General features: G+C 38.8%; 1 protein-coding gene across 1 annotated transcript in view; it reads right to left on the bottom strand.

The window, feature by feature from the left end:
* Nucleotides 1–1,516: 1,516 nt before the first annotated feature.
* The window catches only part of gucy1a2 (guanylate cyclase 1, soluble, alpha 2), a 49,610-nt gene continuing 30,407 nt past the window's right edge, over nt 1,517–20,719 (bottom strand). The window contains exons 5-9 of the mRNA XM_078246342.1: nt 17,591–17,803; nt 16,031–16,303; nt 14,322–14,465; nt 7,297–7,451; nt 1,517–7,180 (exon numbers count right to left, since the gene is read on the bottom strand). Coding sequence (XP_078102468.1) covers nt 6,961–7,180; nt 7,297–7,451; nt 14,322–14,465; nt 16,031–16,303; nt 17,591–17,803 — 1,005 coding nt within the window. The 3' untranslated portion in view covers nt 1,517–6,960. The remainder of the gene's footprint in view (nt 7,181–7,296; nt 7,452–14,321; nt 14,466–16,030; nt 16,304–17,590; nt 17,804–20,719) is intronic.

The raw sequence follows: 20,719 nt of genomic DNA, 5'->3' as shown, positions 1-20,719 counted from the left end.
CCAGAAATGTGAAGGCTTTTTTAGATGTTGTTTGGCAAATTCTAATCTGGCCTTCCTGTTTTTGAGGCTCACCAATGGTTTACATATTGTAGTGAACCCTCTGTATTCACTCTGGTGAAGTCTTCTCTTGATTGTTGACTTTGACACACATACACCTACCTCCTGGAGAGTGTTCTTGATCTGGCCAACTGTTGTGAAGGGTGTTTTCTTCACCAGGGAAAGTATTCTTCGGTCATCCACCACAGTTGTTTTCCGTGGTCTTCCGGGTCTTTTGGTGTTGCTGAGCTCACCGCTGCATTCTTTCTTTTTAAGAATGTTTTCTTAAATTTGTTTTCTTGATTTGGCCACACCTAATGTTTTTGCTATCTCTCTGATGGGTTTGTTTAGATTTTTCAGCCTAAGGATGGCTTGCTTCACTGATAGTGACAGCTCTTTGGCTCTCATATTGAGAGTTGACAGCAACAGATTCCAAATGCAAATAGCACACTTGAAATGAACTCTGGACCTTTTATCTATTCCTTGTAAATGGGATAATGAGGGAATAACACACATCTGGCCATGGAACAGCTGAGCAGCCAATTGTCCCATTACTTTTGGTCCCTTAGAAAGTGGGAGGCACATATACAAACTGTTGTAAATCCTACACCGTTCACCTGATTTGGATGTAAATACCCTCAAATTAAAGCTGAAAGTCTGCAGTTAAAGCACATCTTGTTCGTTTCATTTCAACTCCATTGTGGTGGTGTATAGAGCCAAAAAGATTAGAATTGTGTCGATGTCCCAATATTTATGGACCTGACTGTACATTAGTGCATTTCTGTTTAAACGTTACACCTTGACAAGTGAGTACTATGAGACTTAGTGAAACAAGATTAATGAACCATCATTAGTGAGAGCATGGGCACACAGCACTGTGCTGAAGGTGCTCATGAAAGCTGGGACAGATAACAAAAAGCAGATAATTTTCACCAACTTGCACGGATTGAAATAGTTAACGTAATCCATGTCTCCATTGACAGAGAGCATTAGTATGAAGTTAAAGGCCATGCACAGCCACACAGGTGGTTTCAATTGACCAGCCTGACTAGACCACTAGTCAGGTGGAGGATGGGTGGGGCTATGCTGGATATAACATGATGTCGCCTTGCTTTCAGGAAATCAGCTTATTTGACTCACAACTTTACAATAACATGATAATGTGAAAGGGGTCACTCTTCATAATGATGAAACCTACAAAGAATTTTCTCCTAAATCTGTTGCTCCCCTCAGCTTTTCAGAGCTTTATATGACTTCCAGCTCATTGTTTTTCTATTTAAAATAAAGTACCAGTTCCAGTGTCTAGAGTTTAATGTATATGTACATGTTGTATCCCTCAAGAATAAGAGAGGTCAGAAGTGAAAGACAAGACTTGGTAAAGCCAACAGGATGGTATCACGCCGGTGGGCAGCAGGCCACCACATAACATACAACTCATTGAAGCCACAGACTTTCTTCCTTATTAAAGATACTTGGTGTTTTTATTTATTTACATAATATAAGACAGAATATGTGCCCTTAATGTCAGTCAGAAACTAACAGCTTTCCAGGCCTTCCACATACACACCTGATTCTAACAACAGGGTTGAACAGAGTTCATGTCCAGGGTCAGCTCTGTACTGTATGTTTACAATATGACATCACAGTAAAAAAACACTGACCAGATTTTTGACATTGAACAGTGGTTCCCAACGAAATGCAGAATTGTTAAATGTCACAATGTTTCATTAGTTTTGAACTGAGCTGGTGAACAAACGTCATGGAAGCTACTATTCTCATGTGGGTGAAGGTTAATAGATTGGAGTTCGGTGGAATAATGTGCATCCTTCAGGAGGGCTGGGTTTTTTTATGGACCCTGGACATGAAATGACAAGCATCCACCATGTTTGTTTCTGCAGTTAAAACCAGGCTAATGTTACAACAAATAGGGACTAGTTTCCCATTAGCCTAGACCTGTTGTACTGCAAGTCAGTGGGGATGAAGTTGATCTTGGCAACAAGACAGTTTACAACAATGTCCTGTAAAAAACATATGTTAAGCAACTTTATTCTTCAATAAAAAGGACAGTGTCATGCTCAGTCAGTTGAAGAAAAAATGTTTAAAAAAAACCATCATTTAAGAAAACCATTCAACATGTGATGTAGAATGAAATAAATAAAATAGTGTCAATGGATAAATCTACATTTTTTTCTAAATTCCTAAAAGAAAAAAACACTACTTGAGGGTGGGGAGGTTTTGTGGGACACTGGCCAGCCTAGCTTTAGATGGCACATATACTGACATAAAGTATCTGAAATAGAAAACGGACAACAAAGCAGTGAAAATTGTGATAATGTCAAATCATTTTATAAATTATACCAAAACAAATCTGCTATATAATTTTGTAACAATTTCCATTTTTCAGTTTTATATATTAAATAGATCTAAATTGTACAGATGTTACAGGTACAAAATACCTTTATTAACAAATTATTATGTTTGTACATTTGCAAACTCAATATGTTCTTATATTGTTTGACATACACAGGCAAGCAGACAGACAACAGTTGCTGGAGTTATGGATGTATTTGACTTTGACTTGACCATCCCCCATTTACCTCAGACTCATGACATTTATTAATGTTCGTTGTTAGACAAAGCTTATGCAGCGCAGCTCAGTTGTATTAAAACTGTAACTGTGATGTATGCCTGTGTATGAGTAAGTGACCTACAGTATGCACTGCAGTGTAATGGTCCGTTAGTGACAACACTGTAGAGAACCAGTACCTGCAGTCCCTCAGCATTACAACAGTAAGACATGTAAGATCGGACCAAACCTTTAATATTATGCTGAGAATTTACAGACTTGGAGACATGAGCGTTAGACACAAGTTGCATGGGTGTAACACTAGTGTAATGTCCTTAATTTAGCCTAGCTGCAGAATTCAGGCGCTGCTTAAGTTAAATGTAAATGACACCTGCACTACATTTGTGCTACAATATATTTATTAAGTAAACATTAATGCATGTAGGCATTGTAGAGAGAGTGCTTATGCGTCTCTATATGTGAAAGCCTGTCCTTGGGAAAAATTACCCCAGGCTCAATGACACAACTGTCAAATACACTAACCTTACAAGGACCCTAAGGAAATTCAGTTTTTTTTTATTACTGGATACAATGTGATAGTAGTGTCTATCTCTATGTTCTTCCTGGACTGGAGTGTATTCTGTGGATATTGTACCCTATGAGACTGTGTTGCTATACATATTCTTCCAAGAGTAACATCACATTGCTACTTGTCCTGTGTTCCTAGTTTGACCTATAATAAGCTTGTGCACAAGGGACTGCTTGTTCATTTGTCCATATGGGATTTTTGATTAAATTAAAATAGAGATAAAGACACTTTAGGTTCCTCTCTGAAAACTGCTGTTTTCTGTAAAGTGGTCCATGTGGCATCTGAAATAATAATATTATACTTAACTGTATCATCAGGGCAAACATAAGGCTAAGCAGTATCTACTATCCCAGGCCTTAAAGACATGGGGAACTCCCCTCTGGCTCTTTTAAAACATGAACCATTTTCTAGTGTATTTGGCAATTATATTAAACTTATTGGACTTTTGTTAGGCAGGCATGTCAACATTACTATAAAGAGAGAAGGGCAAAACCTTTGAACCACTCGTGTAAATATATAGGATGTATGTCCCAGGTACTGTAAGTTCTGCAGACTCTGGTTCTCACAGAAAACATGACTTGTATAGAAGACCTTTTGGTCTCAGGAACTGTTTTGGCTTTGTTGCCACTAATTTACCTTTTGAGTTGCCACTTGACCCACTAAACAATGGCACCTAATTCTGAGTTAATACACGTTTTTATCGTGTTACAATTCCTGATACATATATTGTATGCTAACAACTATGTTCCCAAGTCTTTGATTGGTTAGATTTATCTTTAGGTGGTATTGTTGTCCTGTCCATTATTAATTATATACTGCATAGTAGCCTATATTTAAAGCAACAGGAAACAATTTATTTAAAAAAAAAAATAAAAAAAAAAAGGTAATAGTTATAGTACAGTTTACAGTAAGTATGGATAAGACTCTGGGATGTAAACATTCTCTAAAATATCTATTTTTTTTTCATCATTGCCAAAATGTATCAGGACCTTTACAGAACATGCTGTAAATGGGTAAGCGTTTCAAGTTTTCTGATAATACTGATGTCAGGCCTCTGATGTCAGTTGTTAGAATTATTTATGACAATAATGAACTATTAGTTAAAGTTTTCAAGCACTTGTAAACTCTTATTCAAACACTGGCAGTTTGAAAGGAAATCTTTTCGACTTATCCATTTCCCCCACCTCTCATCCTTTATTAATGTATAGCACATTGCTTTGCTATAGAGTTAATGTCAGTTTCGAGGGCACAATGCCCTTTAGTGGGTGAAAGTTTCGGCCAGATGGACATTAGTTTTTTTTTGTCCCAAGTAAATTACCATTCTGATGTTTTCTTAAAAGCTGTGTTTTACATATTATAGCCAGCATGTGTTTCTGTTCAATCCCCGCCTAAGGCCAGTGAGTTGACAAAGTGTTGTCAAAATGTGCTCGGCCTGCCCTTTCATAACTGCACGTACACAGCAGACAGCAGGAACTGAATCCTTTATTTTAGCAAGATTAGCCTGTGCTGGTGGTGTCTCAGGATTTAATTGGCACATTTTATTTGATCTTTTAGAGGTTCAGCAACCACTATGTCATTTGGCAAGATGTAAAATTGCAACATGCTATTTCCTTTCCAGTGAAAAGTGAATTAAAACCTGTGCTGGAGTTTTCATTGTCAAAAATGTATTCTTAGTTTAATTAACTCAAGCCACATTGTACAATTGAGAAAAAAAAACTTTACCTTCTTTACACCAATAAGGTAAGCACGCAGAGGGAGTACCACTTATTCAAATCTAAACAACCTAGATTAGTTCAGAACTTTTCTTTGTCATCAATAATATAATAAATTAAAATTAGAATGTGATGCTGACAAATCTCTGTGTACTTCATTTAATGATAAAAACAACATAACAAATAATAATATTTCATGGAAACTAATGCTTCCTACAAAAAGTTGTTTTTTTTCTCTCTGGGCCAACAGCCAGCTATTTAAACTGATATAAACTTGATGTATGATTTGTACTTTACTGGTGACAGATTTATGTGATGGTGACAACCAAAAAGAGAAATGGCAGCAATGTAACGTGAGTTACATTAAGTTAATGTCCAAATTTGCCAAGGTTTAAAATATATTCAAAGACTATCCAACTTCTACCCTTCACTTCCCACTTTATGATGACAATTTATGAAGATTCTCTTTATTTTCCCATGTCTTGGTCACTGAGCTACGCTAAAGTGTTTGGAAGGCCTGAGATTTCCACTGAGTAAGTTACCAGCAAACTAGTAGACTTGAATTTGAATCCTGGGGGTTACTTTTGCATGGGGCTAGTGTATAATTGTATATCCACGTGGTAACAAAACAATGCAGTTACAAAATATTGTGTATGTAAATGTGAACTGTGTCAAGCATGCATACTGTGACTATGTGTACAAGTTAGTAAAGTACTATATTATTAGTACTATATTGTGTGTATTATTGATTGATCTGGACAAAAAAAAAAAACAGATGAATAGAACTATTTGAGAAGCGCTTGATTTATCTCGCCTGCCACTCATGACCGTCTCAAAATGAAAGACACGACTAGTCGGGACTCCTGGTGGTTCGGTGGGATAAGGCGCCTGTCGTGACTTGCAACACCATGGGTCCAAATTCTGCTAATAAACTTTGGCACGTGTCATTTCCTCATTCAAATTTGTCACTCTCTAGTGTAGCTAATCACAGACATGTCATAAAAATGTTTTAAAACAAGTAGAAACACAAGATAAATTAAGTGCCCCTTGTGTTTTCGTCAGCGTTTTCAAATATTTAAAATGAACCCATCTTGTATTTGTCCTGATTTGAGCAGCAAAAAGGCACTGAGCTGGGAATAATTTTCAGTCCTAAACAGATTACCTGCAATGTAATGGCTGGATTGTCCTTGGTTATAGTTTACTGTGGGCTAGAAGCAGAAAAGGCTCTAAGATCAGCTTAGTACTAGCATTTTTGGCATTTTTCCTTTATTCACCCCTTTTTAAACCTACTGCATCTCCTTGTTTGTGCCCGCACCGACCAACTGGTCCTAGGTTGTCTGATGGATGTAACGAGCATCAGCTGTTAGAAGTATGTTTGGTAAAGCCTGACATGAGTTAGGGACAGTTGGAAGGGGAGTTGTATAGTTCTTCAGTTGTGGTCTACAAGAAGCCACGATGCACAGCAAACATTTACGACAATGTTGCTATCTTCTGAAAGTTCATACAATGTAATTCCTTTGCATCCACTTTTGCAATGGAAAGTGGATTTGTTCTGTTAGCGCAATTCAATTGCTAATGAGTGCAACACTCGTCACGTAAATGGTCTTTCTCCAGGTTTTCTCCAAGCATTGTTGCCTCTAGCCCCACGCTAGGGTAACACTTGGGAGAGACCACTGGAGAGAACTAGAAACCAGGTATAGAGCTGAGGAATCCAGCTAGATTACTACATTTTATATTAAGGTTTCTCTGCTAATTGACCCATTCAGTACACTTCCTTGGGGAAGGGTCCATGTGAGACTCGCACAGTTGCTGTTTTTCAAGTCTTTTGAACCATATCTTCCTTGCTCAGGGTAGTTGAGGGCATGTTGTTCTTTTACACCTATAATGAGAGCATTTTTAAAGTTTCATTCATATAGGCCATCCCACAGGTCTGAATCCAAGTTTTCACAGAATGCATTTGCATATCCAAAGATCTGTGTGATCTGTTTCCCTCTTGTTTCACGGGTTCAAATCCAGCCTCTCACATAATGAATATCTGGGTAGTCTTTGTATAGGACCTACAAACTTGTTTCTCTTAGAAACATGGTCCCAATGCTGTAGGAGACTTTCCTCATAGAGGCCGGGGGAGCGGAGCGAGAGCTGGTCAATGAGGCATGGCTGTGAGATGTCCCCGCCTCCAGGAAGTAACATGTCCCTGTGATCTCTTTAGGAAAATTCTCTGGGAGCTCCAGTCGTGAGCGAGGGACAAATGAGAAAGAGCGGTCATCTTTCAGCAACCTGTTGAGAAGAAGAGAGGAGCTTTCTTGACGTACCATTGAAAAGCATGTATTGTCATGGCGACATGGTTAAAAACAAGATCACGTTTATGTTCGTGTATGTGCGGTATTACTTACTGGTAAGTTGTGGGGCTAACATTGATACACCTCGGATGGCTCCCCGATTCAAACTTGCTGGCCAGTGTCACATTGTTCCCAAACAGGCAATAGCGTGGCATTTTAACCCCAACAACACCTGCCAGCACCGAACCTGTGTGGATACCGATCCTTAGCTAAGAGAGAAATGGAGAAAGTAGGTGGTGGGAAAAGATCACAGAGAAGAAAAAAAAGAGGTAGAAGGGGAGAGGGATTAGAACAACAAAATAAGCAGAGTTTTTAAAGGACAAACAGTTTAAATTGTGTGTCATGTACATTCCTTGACAACTCACATGCACTTGGCATGAAATGTGTGTCAAACTCTGCACTGAATCAATAAAGTATTTGTTAAATGTGGAAGAAATTTCAGTAGGATCATTAGTTAAAATTCCTTGTATTTTCAGCTCATGTCCCTTTCCCTGATTCTGCTTGTTATATGCAGTCATACTCTGATCTCACTGTGACTGATTGAAGATATGTAAGACTATGAGGAAACACTTTGGCACCTGGCATCTAAAATGGCTAACATGTAACATACCTGGTTCATACATTTAAGATCTCCCTGCTGATCTGATCCCATTAATTTATGTGCCACCTATCCTGCAGCAGCACAAAGGCCATGTTGTTTTGAACCAGAACTGCTGTGTGCGCATTGATGCGCTGAATGGAAATTGCACTGTACTGTAGCAAGACTTCCATATTAGTGTAGCTGTTATTATCTAATCTGATATCCCATGGCAGGCAGCAGATTTGATGAAAATCTTAAAATAGCAAGAGTGAGAGAGGAAAATGAATCAAATAAATAATTGCCTCCATCTTCTCTTCGTAACGGATATAGGACAGCAACATGGTGCTCTTATTATAATCTGGCTGAAGAATGAATCTTTAAATGGCTGGAGGCAGAGTGAAAGCTATCTGGCCATCAATCCAATTTGACCATACCAGTGCATGGCCACTCAACCAACTATTGATTTCCTCCATTTGGGAACAAGTCATCAAACAAACAAACAAACAAACAAACAAACACACACACACACACACACACACACACACACACACACACACACACACACACACACACACATACAAAGGCCAGTGGAACCCAGTAGATTTCTAATGATCTACTTGGGCATCTCATCACCTAGGTATCAAACGCCACTGTGTGCATGCCAGCACACTTCAAGGTAGTCATGGCAACAACAGGCAATGGGGGTAGTGAGGTAGAAAGAGCACATACAGACAGAAAGACAGAAAGAAAGACAATGGAGAGAGAGAGAGAGAGAGAGAGAGAGAGAGAGAGAGAGATGACAGAACCTTGTCAGAACAGGAGGAGAATTAAAGAATGCGAGACAGAAAGCGAGACAGAAAGTGAGAAAGGGCTGGTAGGTGGACTAGTGTGACCTATTTTTCAGCTAAACTGCTTACAGATGGCCATGTACTTGTCGGTCTGTCTACAACAGACAACCACTCACAGCCACACAAACAAATCTGCATCCAGCCCACTCTCCTCTATATTTCTTAGTCTCAAAACACAGACACAGTAAGAATCAAACACTCTTCCCCTCCTTTTCGCTATGAGTCAGCATCCACAGTACATGGCCCGTGAGTGAGCCAGTGAGCCAATGAGCAAATGGCGCAGACGACCAATCACATTGTAGCTTCTGGCCAAGCTGTCAGAAGAATACAGCAATGGAGATAGAGACGGAGTTGTTATAGAGTCAATGTTGTTTCATATACATTAAGTTGTGTATTAGGTACATCTAGCTAAAACTAATGCAGTCAAATACAACAGTCCTGCAATTAATCCAACATTCATGAAGATTATAATATATAGAGAGGTGTTGATTCAACTATTATAATGTTGCTCAAGTGTATTGCATTATACAGAAAGGTGGTATTGTTATTTGGCCTATCCTCATTGGCGTGAAGTGGACAAAAAGTTCACATTATAACCTTCATGATTGCAAGACTGTTAACATTAGACTGAATTAGTTTAAGATAGGTGAACCTAATAAACTGGCAACTGAGTGTAGCTGCTATAAACAAACCATAACACACACACACACACACACACACACACACACACACACACACACACACACACTTTTCGGTGCTAAAACAATCTGAATTTGAAATATTCAGATACTGCTGTTGTTAGGTATGTATTAGCATTGACAAGATATCACTACATCCCTAATATCCACAAGCACTCACCCAGATGCAAAAGGTTAATGCTATAGGCCTGAAATTCAAACCGTAATACAGATGAAAACAACTTGCAACATTTGTTTTTTTTATATGTTTCTCTCTTGACATCTCACTCCTCCTGTATATTGTTATCTGTGTCCCTGGATCACTCTCTCCATTTCTCTCTCACTCAAACATTTTCTCTCAGTTCTCTCTCACAGCTCTCATGCTAGTTTGCATAACAGTGCAACATTGGCTGGAGTTGAGTGCACTCACTGAACAGCATTTATCATGCTGAAGTGTTGAATATCTTTATAATTCTCGTTTCCACCAACATGTAATGAGGGGAAAGAAAGAGGAGAACATAACAGAGCACGCAAAATATAGAAAAGCAGAATAAGAGTAAAAACTGAGAGGAAATTAAAGTAATAATTTAAAGAGGAAAATGAATTAGGAATTAGTTAGAAAGAGGCTGCAGAGGAGAGCGTGAGGGAACGACAAAGAGGGGAAGAGGAAAGACAGAGAAAGTGGAAGAGCAAGAGAGCGGGCCAAAAATGCTTGGCAAGGGCTTTCTATTTTGAGACAAATGGACAATGTTAGGAGCACAGCAGTACACAGAACAGTGTCCTGTCTGTTATTCAGAAGCTATCTGTCTTAGCTGTTCCTTTAGCTACGCGTTTTGTTCCGATCAATGTCATTCTCTATGTGTATTTTTAAACAACTTTAAAACCAAATGTGCTCAATGGCAAAAAACAACTAAAACAGATAAATATAGGTTCAATCATTTTAACTGGAGTTGCAATGTTACAAGGATAAGGCTACCACTATTCTATACTTTTCTAATTGTCGATGTTATGTTAGTCATTGTCTCAATACTTACAGTATTACCTACCATGTCTGTGGCAGTCAGCCCAAAACCTAACGTTGCAACAAACTAGCTAACCTTCCGCTTATTGAGGGACGTTTAAAAAAAACGAGAAATATGTAATATATTTACTGTATTACATCATAAAATTACCATGATATGTCATCAGATATTAAGGAAAAATGCTAAGTTGAAATACTTTCTCTGACAACAATGCTAAAGCCAGTATGTTCTCCTTTGAAATTTCCATTCCGGTCCGGAACATCTGATTTTGATTTGGCCTGTGTGTCCACTGCCCATTTTGACACCCCGTCCGGGTTGCCTGATATGAAACACAAACACAGCGTGCTGCAGCCATGGAGCAGCAACCTAACAAACTGGATCAACAGATATAGATCCTACCTGACCTAAAAAAAACGTGGCAACATTCTAAACAGTTGCATGACCAGAGACTTGGTAAAACGTGTAAATATTGGAGATGAAGATGATTTTTAGCAAATATTACTCAAACAGAAGTAAATAGTCATGAGAATTGTTCACAAGAAAGAAAAATATACATTATCACCAGCATTATCATGTAATATGACGAATACATTAAAATGAAAGACAGACCATGACAACAATAACATTGTTCTAAATGTCTTTCTCCATCCTATGCTTCATTTGTGGGTTGTTTCACTGATGACCTGTGCTGAACCAGAAATAAAATACAACTTACTGTAGGTACTGACTTTAACTCATATTTATGACATTGCAAGTTAGCACCCAGGCCCGCAAAGCTACCAAAGGCAGCGTAAGGGTAATGATTGACCTTGACAGAGACTGGATTGAGGATAGACATAAATAAATCATAGCCTGTGTTCCTTTTTTATTCTACTGAATTAACATGAGAGGTTTAAACTCAATTCCCTCCGCCTCTTCCCTTCCCTCCTTACTTAATATATTCATCTTTTATTCTGCAAAAGAGCAGCTTGCCTTTCTCTAACTCCATTAGTACATGAAATAATGTTGAATACAGTTCCACATGGACACATGTCAAGGATTTCATGTTAATCTTGTCTTATCAATAATTCTGAGTAATTGTATATAACCCTGGATCAACACTCACAGCAACAGCACCAGCTGCAGTTAATGTGATGAAAAGTGCACACCTTTAAAACTTATTTTTTCACAGTGTGTGACATTTTTCCTGCAGTTGATACATGGGACACATGCACACACACTTTTCCTCAAACAATATAACTGTTTTAAATGTCCCATAGCCAACATGCAAAACTAAATTAAATCATGAGGGTAAAAAGCAAGCCAAAAGGAACTTATTATACTCTTCAGGGATAGGGTAAAATACAGCAATTTTATGCGCAAGACCTAGCATAAACTGAAGAAAATAGTAACCCATTTGAAAAAAATGTCAATCAAGCAACCTTTATTCGGTTGTGTCAACGAATCATAGCACATATTGAAAAAATATTAAATAGAGAAGGAGGGAGAAAGAAAGGAAAAGAGGACAGAATTGAGGTAATGGAATGTGTGATGCAGAGAGAAGACCAGAGAGCGATAGGGAGAGATAGACAAGAGTAAAAAAATGTAGACAGTTGAAAACTAGTCTCACATTGACCTATCTCCACAGCATTGTGGCGTAACGTTTGGCTCTACCACAGATACATTCCAGGATACAAGAAAAAAATGCTCTGGGTTGTTTGCATTTCTTTAAACCAATCACAATCATCTTGGGCGGGGCTAAGCTCCGGTCCAGCGACGGTGGCTATGACAAATATCTCCTGAAGGAACTTGTTTTGGTGAAACACTCCGGGAAAAAAAACGCCACATATAATATTAACTGCAGTTAATTGTTCACACAATACAGTAACGTGAGCTTAAATTAGCTGGATACATATAAAAGTAATTTGCTCTTACTAGTGTATCGCTCTGTGTATTCTGTTGACAGCAATTCCCGCCAATAGGTCCCAAAACGTCCTAGTTAGATAGTAAATACCGTAAAAATATTATTTGTAAATCTTAACAATCATTGCCCGAAAGAACCAAGCAGGCCTTCCTTGTTGCATGATACAAATTTTCTTCCAAATTTTCAGCGTGTAGCTTGCTAGCTCGCAGTTTGTTGTTGTTTCCCCAAGGGAACGGAGTTTGAGAACGGCAACACAGAGAACGGAAGGCGAGGGACATCTGGTAGAACATCTGGAGGCAACTATCCTGGAAATGTACTGTCATAGATCCAGACTAGTAGAAAAACAACACACACACACACACACACACACACACACACACACACACACACACTACACTACACTACACTCAGAAGCATATTGTACATAAATAGAACAAAACATCACATGCCAAAGAATTAACTGGTAAATAAAAGGAATTAAAAAAACATGTTGATGGCATTTCTGGGAGCACATGGAATGACCACCCCAAGTAACACAAAGCTAATAGCACAATAATAACGTTTTTATAAAGTAAGTCATTTCTCAATAATTGTCTCTCTTTATGAAAATGAAAATCGATTTTCATAGTTAATCCATGCTTTTTAAATATCATTCATCCATCTGTCAATTCAGATCTCTTATACCAATATTATCCATCCATCCATCCATCCATCCATCCACCCATCCACCCATCCATCCATCCATATCTCCAACATCAAAGTATAAAAAATTCGGTCAATCACAACACAATCCATACAATCAATAATGTATTCTGTTATCATCATGAAACTGCACATGACACGGTCTGTAGTGCTGTAACCTTGACTATCAGGGTGCATTCTGAAATAGTCAATAATGTGGAAATACCAACACAAATATATTCAGAACCAGCAAAATGATTTAGATACATTTAGATACAGGCAGAAACAGACAAGGCACACAGACGCACAATCTTTCAATTGCAATATCACACTACTGTCTAAAGGCAAAGATTAAAGAAAACTGTCCTCAGCAGGAAGTGTTAATGGCAATACTGACTAATTCACTTACTTCTAAGTATACTAAGTATTTCACAGTTGGCTAATAATATGCCAAGTAAATCTTAATAACCTGGTCAAAATTGTATTCATCATTCATTCAGTGTTTTAATGTGGAGGCATCAGAAGAAGCTGTTACATTTTTCTACAGAAATATATTAGGCTTATAAGCTTCAGGGAAAATGAGCAGTGGCGCTACATCATACAACAAAGGCCATGTATTACAGTAATGTGTGAGGCAAGTGTTTAAACAATCATATAGTAACTATGTCAGGATCTGTGTGATTCAGCTTAGCAGGTGATTGTATGTGTGCTTCATGGTTATTAGGGACGCTACAATGTTAGGGAGAAAAAAAGTTATGAAAAGTAAAGATAAATAGCCCAATTAACAAGCAGGTGCTGATTTGTGACAAAAAAACTAGCTGCAGAAATGTTTGCACACACTCAGGCACAGACTCACATACAGTATGGAAAACATACAGAAATCACTCAGACAAGCAATACAGCTCATTTAAGTACATTTTGGAGACAGAGTTCTGCACCAAAAAGAGAATGTATGGCTGATAAGCATATGATGATGATACATTTAAATATGTAAAATAAAACAAACTAAATATAAAATGGCACAAAGCGATACAGTTATGGATGTAACAAAAGAGGAACTGCATGGACAGGCAAAGCAAACAAAAATACAGATCGCTGCTAACAATTAATGAAGCCACATATTCTCATATGTGTTACAGCAGTGCCATTATGGGGAAAGGAAGGAATGGGGGACAAAAACTAAAAGGGAAGTGTGGTAGATACTACAGAAGCAAACCATGAACATGTGAAAATACAGGAACGAAGGGAAGCCAGAATAGTAAATATAATGAATGCACAGATGAATAAAATAGCAACAATTTAAGCTAATTAAACTAGTTTCCGTGTGCTAGCAGCTGAGCGGTGTTCCAAAAAAAATAAAAAACTCACCTTGATAGGTTTCTCATCAGGAGTCAGCACTTCCTCGGAAAGTTCCATCATCTTCAGAGCCATGTGTGCAATTGGCTTTGCATGACTATCAACCTTCTTGTGCAGACCTCCTGCCACACAGTAGGCATCGCCTATTGTCTCGATCTGTATGAGAAATGGAGGAGGAGGGGCAGAAACTGAAATGAATAAGTGTGGCTGTGAGTATATGCTCATGTACTGTATATGCGCAGCCACCCAGCTAACTGCCGGGCTAACAGCCACATGACATCACCATCCAACATCAACCACCAGAGACCCGGTCTGCTTCGATGGGTGTGAAATGTTAATGGGTTGGTATGTAAAGATGCTTGGATTAATCCGGTGCTATTGTTAACAGCTGAAATTCATGACAAATTATCTGTGGCTTGTTTGTATTACCAATGAGATACCATTCTACTTGATCTTTTAGACAACAGTGCAGTGTTTTCCACATACAGTAAGCAATTCATTTTGGCAACTTACCCAAATATATTTGTCGCCACCGAAAAAGATTTTCTTGTATTTATTATTTTTTCCTTTAAACATCTTTGTTGAAATACAGTTGACAGGGCAAAAATATTGAAAATTCTGCCTGAATTTTGATATAGCTTTGCCTATCCTTATTTGTTGGCTATAACACTAAGGGAAGTTTAATTCTGAAAAGGTTATCTCTTAATGTATGATGGTAAAAGGTGAAATGAGCTCATTCAAAATCCTTAACAACTGCTGCATACACAGATAAGATAAGATTTAAGCCATGAAGTCAAGTCATTCCTAGTCTATGTTTGGGCTTACTATGCCAGACATTTGCAGTAATAGCAAGTCTTCCTAGAGTCAAATTCAAATTCAAATTAAGCATGTTAATAAAGCAAACAAGTAGTGCAACTTTCAGCGATGTATTGCCATATTTCCAGTTGAAGGAGTGAGTTAGGTGTCATGACAGTTGACACAGTCTTTATAAAGAAAAAGAAATGGATGGCACAAGAGGAGAAAGAGGAGGGGGAAAAAACTAGCAGACAAACTGCTCTCATTTAGGCCTGTCACCAGCTAAATCATTTTGACAGTAACCATGACAATGGCAACATATGCATACCTCAATCTCCTCCTGTTCCTGCTTTCTCTGTTACACATACACACTCACTCTTCAACTGCTATACGCATAGACCTTCTTACATAAACTCAGTCTCTCTGCCTTCCTCTCTGTATCTCTTCTTCCCTTTCTCCAGGCATCTGATACATGACTTTTCTGAGAGATAACAGAGGAAAAGCATGTTTTATGGGAAAGTGACATGTATATGTTGTTGTCACAGGGACTGAGCTAATTAGATAGAGAGGAAAGATTATGGCAATGGTTATGATGGAGAGAAGTAATGGTGGAAAGAGTTAAAAATAAAAAGAGATACTGATCTTCTGACAGAAGTAAGGATAAAAAGAGGGAAAGATGGCAGACTGCAATTGAGACTGTAACTAGGCCCAAAGCACCCTGTCAGATGGGTAATATTGACACATCTTTGTTAAGCTCCCACAGACTGGCCATTAATCAGTTACTTTTTCCACAACACAAGCACACCTATTCATGATAGCGCATACACATGTCGACACACACACACACACACACACACACACAAATATATTCAGTCCCCCAACAGGTATTATTACATCACATAAAGAATATCTTTCTGTCTACTGACCTTATAAACATCCAGAATGCCACACTGGTAGTCGAAGCGTGTGTAAAGCTCGTTCAGCATGGAGATGACTTGCATAGGTGTACACTGGGCACACACAGCAGTAAAACCCACAATGTCTGAGAACAGCATGGTCACATCATCAAATTTGCGAGCGGGCACTGGCTGACCCTGCCACAGTTTCTGTGCCACATCACCTGGAAATATGGAATAAAGGAGATCAACTGTTCTCCTCTTTTCTTCCTCCAGTGCCTGGTGAGTCCGCTCTAATGTGGCCTGGGAGAGGAGAGAAGGGAAGGAGATTAGGAGGTTTTGTTCAGTGTGCTTTGCTTTGATGAAGGCACTGATGACAACGATGACTAGATGTGGGAGTACTGCATTAAATTACTGCTGGTGCACGTAAATTAATTTGTGTATTAATTAGATTTTTTTTGGATTGTTTGAATCTGCATATGCGTAATTGTGTGTCTGTGGGCGAGCTTCTTAATGCCAAATCTGTCTGATGTAGTGCTATACCATTGTTCAAAGCGAGCAAGTCAACTAAGATATAGCTATTTATAACAGTGGCCTGGGGGAGTAGTTGCAGTGAGAGAGTGTTGCAGTGAGCAGATGCATAGGATTGGGTCAAGACCCAGTGACTTGCTCAAGGGTACTTTGAAAGAGAAAATTATAAGAGCAAGTCCCAGGAGCCACGTTCTTCCAGCCATGAATCAGTCAGTGAAGCCAATACATTGGATTTAACATGTTCCCTTCAGTGAGTTGTCTGGCAACTAACATGATGGAGGAGACAGAGGAAACATACTTTTAATGTGTGTGTATTTTAACTTGTCACTTGTAATCATGGTCACAGTTTGTCATTTTAATTGATTGCCAATGGTCAAGATGGCCTACCTAATAAGAGCCAGTCAGAGGGCAGGCTCCATAGAGAGTGTAGAGAAGGAAGAAATAAGAACGGCGTGCTGCTGATAGCGTAACCTTTTTTGTTGAGACCGAAATGGACAATTAATGATAAATGATAACCCTCATCCTTAAAGTATTTTGGTTTAGTTTCTTTCTGCTCTATTGTTAAACTTAAGTAACTTAACCAACGCCTAGCTCAATGCACGGTTGGCATAACAAGAATGGGATACGGGGCTGGCCCCCAACCACATGGCAAAAGCAGGTAGAGCTCACTGGGGTTCAAGTAAGGCCTGCATCCTTTCCTGTTGTTGGAAACCACATTTAGTGTATGGTGTGGCCTATTAGTAGATGGTAAGGCTTAGTGGCAATTAAAGCCCCTTAAACTTACAAGAAATAATTCTACCAGTACTAACTGACACAAGCTATAACACAAGCTAGTGCCTATGATCAGCTTACTGTAAATTTAAACAGCTTAAACATACAGCAGGTGGAATATGTTATGTTCACGTAATTGTCTTCCAAGAAGAAGCCACAAAGAAGCAAAACATCTGACTGGCTACTGATGAGCCTGATTTTTCTCTATGGCAAACTGGTCCAATAAACTTTCCTCAGTTTTCATTCACTGTAAATAGGAATATACCCACACCCAATAAACCATTGTACCTTAAGTTTGTCCATTCTCTTCTTCAGGCCATCCTGGGCTTTGGCCTGCTCCCCCACCAGGATAACATCCCGTGTGGCATCATGAATGGGGATATCTGACAGGTAAAGGCCCCTGCCCATCAGCTCCTCCAACTTATCAACACGTGGCGAACCCAGAAACATTAGGGAGCAGGACTCTGGCACATGGATCATCTGACCCTTTAACTCCATGACCTGGCAGGCAGAGCAATCAAATGGGAAAGAAAATGTGAATTAAGAAAGTAAGGCCTTTTGTTAAGTTTTAGTTTTTCATAGGTATTCACAAAGTTGAGGGGGGATGGAAGACAGATATAAGATGTAAGATTTAGACAGTATGTTCTTTATTAGTTTCTTGTATGGATGTCATGTCCACCTGATACTTGCTTTTCTCAAACCAATGTACTCCAACATAGAACATTAACAGACAAATAATGATTCGCTGTGTGATTCACAACTGCCTCTTCTATAATGTCTCTCTACATAAATGTCGATGTAAAAGGGTGATTCAAGAATGACACTTTTGCTTTTTGATGCTGACTGACAGAAACTTGACCCGTTGAATAAATATCTAATTAAATATGTATTTATTTTTCCACTCTCCAACTTCATTGCAGGTCTATGGAAACATCTTAAGGTCATATTGTGCCAACAACTTTAGCTTTGGAAATGCATTAACAAGCATAAAAATAATGAACATCATGAACAGAGCATCCCTTTCTATGCTTTCATGCCAACACATACATGTGTATGCAGGCACACGCACACACACGCACACACATACACACACACACACACACACACACACACACACACACACACACACACACATAATATTGTAGATACAACAGAGATTATAATAACAGCAACAGCAGACTACTGTGATTTAGTTGAAAGGGTCTAATGTATAATGCATGCTGGCCTATATGGTAAGAGCCCGTAAAACTGGTGACCTACCTAGTTATTAAGGAGACAATCTGGTAATCATCATAATGCCACTCGTTTGACCCACACACCCACAAGATTTGAGTAGTTATAAGATAAATCAAGAAGCAAGTTTGTCAGTTAAATATGACTATTTCTGTCGAAAGACGTGGTCATTTTGAATGAACACTAGCAAGGCTGCAGATCTACCAACACTTGCGGAATTATTGCCAACAGTGTTTGCAAAATATGAAGAAGAATTGGTTTCACTAGCTTCTTGACATTTTGCTCACAAGCAATTACACATGATGACAAATATGTGCAGGTTCTGCTGCATGTCCTTAACACAGGTGTGAGGAATACATACAAAACAGACTTCCTCTTATTTCTTGCAGATATACTGTAGAAGAGAGAGATCGAAACGGGCATGATTTCCCAAGGAGATGTCAAGGAAAGACATGCTGCCCTTTTAAATGACTCTTAGCTGTTACACAGTGTTAACTGCATCTAGAAGCCCTGTGGATAAGCCACGCTTCTCTTTCTTTCCTGGGCACGATTTCTCTTTCTCCTGCTATATATTCCTGCTAGTCCTTGCCCCTGCTCCTTCCTTCCTTTTCTTTATTTTCTCTTTCTCTCCATCTTCACCTGTCTTTTATTCTTGCCTTTACTCTCTGTCTCTTCAATTACTTCTCTCTCTCTCTTTCTCCATAGTGTCAGATAGATTATTCCGCCAGTGAGCACACTGCAGCCCTGTTTTATTTATAGCACAAGGCTCTCCTAGGTCTGCATAATGCATGCAGTCTACATCCACACACACATACACACACACAGAGACACACATAGTGCTTCTGATTGTCTGTTTCTCAAAAATACTGACATACATACATATAAACACACATGCAAAAATATATGCACATATGCAGCCTACAACCCACAGGGTCCATGTACCAGACACACCCATCCCTTGAACACAACTTGGTGTGATCTAGTTAGTATGAACTACTGATTGACTGACTCAGAACACACACACACACACACACACACACACACAACTTTGCCTACCATATGCCTAACATCTGCACACGCTGCCACACCAATACAGCAGCATTCATGGTGTCATGGGAGTTAAAGAAACAGTCAGGTGAGTACACCAACTCAAAAGCTCAAATTACAAATGGATCTCCCACATAAAAAAAAAAATAATATTTGATATATTTTGAAGAGTTTTGGTCATACTTTCTGAAAGCAATTAACCCAAGGTAATTCCTGAGCATTGGGAATACAGCAACATTGTTACAATAGTAAAACAGGGCAATAATTTCACCTTTTCACCACTTCCAGATATCTCAGCAATTATTTTGATGAGTATAATGTTATTACTAATGATAAGAATGACAGTGAAGACTGCAAAAATAACATTCCTGTTGTCCTTTAAATCAATATGAATTACAAAGGAGAAAATTACGTGGAAAAAAAAGATTGGTAGGGTAATAATTTGTTACAAGCCAGTTTGCTACAAGCAATATGACCAGCAATGCAGATTGTGCAACTGGGCCTTGCAACTTACCATATGAGAAATGGCTAGGTGCACTTTTACTTCACAAGCACCAGCTAGAACAATGCCTATTTAGGTAAACCTTAAAAATCCCCCAAGTTCAAGCTAAGTCACTATGAAGTCTAGACTAAGTCAGTGTCCTGTGCACACTAATACCGTAAATGTTGGTTGCCCTGCATCGCAGCATCAGGACAAGCAACTCCATCACGCCATCCTCCAGGACTTCAAGATTGCCATTAATGTTCACAGTTTTTTTTTTTTTACTGTTGTGCTATTTTGTTTTTCTGTAACTGTTTCATTGTTTTGTCCTGTTACACAATGAAGGTTGAAATTTCCGTCTAACAACTGTTGTTGCTTTTTCAATCATGTCCAGTAGGTATAATTATACCAGGGTCTCACCACCTTACTCTCAGTGTCTGTCTATATTTCTCTATCACTCTCATTTTCTGTCTTACTCTGCTGTAAACTCTCACATACACTGATGCACAGATCCAAACATACATGAACACACACACACACACACACACACACACACACACACACATCCCTGGAGGCACTTGTGTTGGCCTAGTTGTGCGTCTCTGTTTAACTCAGCACTCTCCTCTCCTTCTGCCTGCATCTCTGTCATCACAGAA

The sequence above is a fragment of the Sander vitreus genome, chromosome 3 (assembly GCF_031162955.1).
Source record: "Sander vitreus isolate 19-12246 chromosome 3, sanVit1, whole genome shotgun sequence".
In the NCBI taxonomy this organism is placed as follows: domain Eukaryota; kingdom Metazoa; phylum Chordata; class Actinopteri; order Perciformes; family Percidae; genus Sander; species Sander vitreus.
The sequence above is the reverse complement of the archived record's forward strand: the minus strand, read 5'-3'. Positions and strand labels throughout refer to the sequence as shown.